Genomic DNA, 3562 nt, shown 5'->3' with positions numbered 1-3562 from the left:
ATCCTTTAATCTTTTCTTTTATATGACTTAAGGTAACTTTAAGCTAGCAGTTCCTTTTTTGCATGACCTTTATTCTTTTCTTTTATTTATTTTATATGACAAACATCAATTTAAAGCTAGATGCTCCTCTTTCATATGACCTATTTATTTTATATGACCTAAGGTACCTTAAAGCTAGGTGTTCCTTTTTTGAATGACCTTTATTTTTTTTTTAATTTATTTCATATGGCTTGAATTATTTGGAGGCTGGTCATCCTTTTTGTACAACCTTTCATCAAGGGCAGAAGAGTATGAGGTTCAATGGTCAGGCTCAGGATGGGTTCCCTTGCACCCACAGGTGCCAGAGAGGAGGCAGCTGTAGCAGCTAACCCTCCTCGCTCAGACTTGCTCCCAGCAGTGAGCTGAAGCTGTCTTGTGCTTTGCTAAATTTCACCAGAAGAGGGTACAGTTTTGAAAGCTCTTGACGTCAGCCTGGAATTCCTATTATGTTTAGAAACAGCATTGGAAAAACAAGCTCAAGTTCTCCCTCTGCACACTTCCACTTACTGTTCCTTTGGAGTCCACAAGTAAACTCCGGAGGACCACGAGGCAGCAGCCCAGCCAGCAGCTCTGGAGCTGCTGGCCAATGGGGGTGACCACAGTCCCCAGTGAAGAGAGTTTGGATCATCTGACCCATTGAAGCCTGTGGATGATTCCTCTTTCAGTTAATCTGTGCAACTGGCAATGCTTCTGAGTCCACGAAGAGACATCACTTCAGGAAGAAAAAAACCAGGATCTCCAATATCTGGAGCACCCACGCAGGAGGTGAGTTTCCTTTGCTCTTTCCTCTTTCTGAATCAAACAAAAGTAGTCTTTCCCGGCTCAAGTTCCCCTTTGGCTCCCTCCCTCCCTCCCTCCCTCCCTCCTTCCCTCCGGCAGCCCAGTCCTTCCCCTGCAGCCTGTTAGATACCTTGTAAGCTCTGACAGATTGCAAATGCCTGCCGGGAGCCTTCCTGATACCCCAGGGGAGTCATTCAGAGTTTCACTATATGATCCTTGACTTGTGCTTTCGTTTGTCTTCACAGAGAAGGCAGGCAGCCTGGTGAGGGTTGGGTAGAAGCCGGGAGCAGTCAAGAAGGCAGGATGAATGTGGCAGGGGATTCCAGCCTGTTGGAGCTGGACAGTAACGGGTCAGAAAGCACTGAAGACATAGAGATCGTGGTCAATGTCGGAGGAGTGAGGCAGGTCCTGTATGGAGACCTGCTGAGCCAGTATCCAGAAACCCGGCTGGCTGAATTAATCAACTGTTTGGCTGGGGGTTATGATACCATTTTCTCTCTGTGTGATGATTATGACCCAGGAAAGAGAGAATTTTACTTTGACCGGGACCCTGATGCCTTCAAATGTGTTATCGAAGTCTATTACTTTGGGGAGATTCACATGAAGAAGGGAATCTGCCCCATCTGCTTCAAGAATGAAATGGAGTTTTGGAAAGTGGACCTCAAGTTCTTGGATGACTGCTGTAAGAGTCACCTGAGTGAGAAACGGGAAGAGCTGGAGGAAATCGCTCGCAGAGTCCAGTTGATTCTGGATGATTTGGGAGTGGACGCCTCAGAAAATCGCTGGAAAAGGTGCCAAAAGTGTATTTGGAAATTCATGGAGAAGCCCGAGTCCTCCTGCCCGGCCCGAATTGTGGCCATCCTGTCCTTCCTCTTGATATTGATCTCATCAGTAGTCATGTGCATGGGGACCATCCCGGAGCTTCAGATCTTAGACGACGAAGGGAACCATGTGGAACACCCCACGCTGGACAACATCGAGACTGCCTGCATCGGCTGGTTTACACTTGAGTATGTCCTTCGGCTCATCTCGTCTCCCAACAAGCTCCATTTTGCTCTGTCCTTCATGAATATCATCGATGTCTTGGCCATCCTGCCCTTCTATGTCAGCCTGACTCTGACCCACTTTGGGGCCCGGATGATGGAGTTGACCAATGTGCAACAGGCAGTCCAAGCCCTGCGCATCATGCGGATTGCAAGGATCTTTAAGCTGGCACGCCACTCTTCGGGACTGCAGACTTTAACCTATGCTCTGAAACGGAGCTTCAAGGAGCTTGGGCTGCTCCTCATGTACTTGGCTGTTGGGATTTTTGTCTTTTCTGCCCTTGGCTATACAATGGAGCAGAGTCACCCAGAAACACTCTTTAAAAGCATCCCCCAATCCTTCTGGTGGGCCATCATTACCATGACAACAGTGGGCTATGGGGACATCTATCCCAAGACCACTCTAGGCAAGTTGAATGCTGCCATCAGCTTCCTCTGTGGGGTCATTGCTATTGCCCTTCCCATCCACCCCATCATCAACAACTTTGTCAGGTATTACAACAAGCAGAGAGTGTTAGAGACGGCAGCCAAGCATGAGCTGGAGTTGATGGAACTCAACTCCAGTGAAGGGAGGGCTGGGGGCTCCCGGAGCGACCTGGACAATCCTCAGGCACAGCAGGAAGGGAAGGAGGTCCCTCTGTGGAGCAGCAGGCTAAAGGTTTCCCACAGTGACACCTTCATCCCCCTCTTGTCAGATGAGAAACATTATAGGACCCGGCTTCAGAGCTGCAAGTGAATGGCAGGGTTTTAAAGGGGGCTCGAGCCCTTCCCCTTGGACACAAGACTGATGAGCTGCTGTCGAGGATATTGCAGGAATTGTCATTTGGGGGCCTCAAAGCTGTTCTCTCCTCCCTTCATTCCCTTTCCTTTCCCTCCTCCTCCACCTGAATACAAATCTTAATTACTTCTGGGCCCCATTTGGGTAAGACTTTGTTTTTATTCCCTGCCAATAGTTCATGAAAGGTAGAGGTTTGAGAGGTGAGTAGAAAGGCAGTTCATCCCTGAACGAGAAGATGAGGTGTGTTAGTTACATGTCAGGCACTAGCTGTGACATAATTTGGGTGTGCCATCTGACCAACTCCCAGTTCTGTATCTGGTGTAATAAAGCCTCCGACTCTATATACCACAAACCTGTGTTTTGGGTTCTGTCCCCGGACTTTTACCCACAAAAGTCATTGCTTGGTTCCAACACCCAAACTGACTGTCATCCCTGAGTTGTGTGCCTTCGGTGTGGAGCCAGGGGCTGGGGGAGTATTTTTAGTCCAGATCTAATTAAAGATGTGAGCACACACTGTAGGGATATGTCAAGTTAAGGAGGTTTGCCACATTCCAGACAGCTCCATATAGATAGTAGTGAGTAGAAAGAATGCTGGACATGGAGCCCTGGGTCCGAGGCCTGGCTTTCCCATTGATTAGATGCCTATAAGGCATTTGACTTCTCTGCATCTAGTTTTCTCATCCAAAATATGTGTTTTGGAGTCAGAATGTCTGGGTCTGAATTCCAACACTGTTTTTGGTCAAATCACTTACCTTTTCTGGACCTGAGTTTCCTCATTTGTAATGTGAGGCATTGTTTGAGACCTGAGGTTCTTCACCTGGGGTCTGGGAATTTTCTATTTTATTTTTATAACTGAATTTCGACATGATTAGTTTCCTTTGTAATCCTATGTATTTCTTTTTATCAAATTAGAAATCTTATT

At 47.3% G+C, this 3562-nt stretch overlaps 1 protein-coding gene across 1 annotated transcript; it reads left to right on the top strand.

The window, feature by feature from the left end:
• Positions 1 to 372: 372 nt before the first annotated feature.
• On the top strand, positions 373 to 2992 carry KCNF1 (potassium voltage-gated channel modifier subfamily F member 1). The gene is made up of 2 exons (XM_001371827.4): positions 373 to 804; positions 1065 to 2992. Exon 2 carries the CDS (start codon positions 1123 to 1125, stop codon positions 2596 to 2598), a length of 1476 nt encoding a protein of 491 aa, XP_001371864.1. The 5' UTR covers positions 373 to 804; positions 1065 to 1122; the 3' UTR covers positions 2599 to 2992.
• The last annotated feature ends 570 nt before the right edge of the window (positions 2993 to 3562 follow it).

This window comes from Monodelphis domestica, chromosome 1 (genome assembly GCF_027887165.1).
Source record: "Monodelphis domestica isolate mMonDom1 chromosome 1, mMonDom1.pri, whole genome shotgun sequence".
NCBI classification, from domain to species: Eukaryota; Metazoa; Chordata; class Mammalia; order Didelphimorphia; family Didelphidae; genus Monodelphis; species Monodelphis domestica.
The sequence above is the reverse complement of the archived record's forward strand: the minus strand, read 5'-3'. Positions and strand labels throughout refer to the sequence as shown.

Coding starts and splice junctions, on each gene's coding strand:
- KCNF1 (XM_001371827.4), top strand. CDS start 1,123: ATGAATGTGGCAGGGGATTCCAGCCTGTTGGAGCTGGACAGTAACGGG.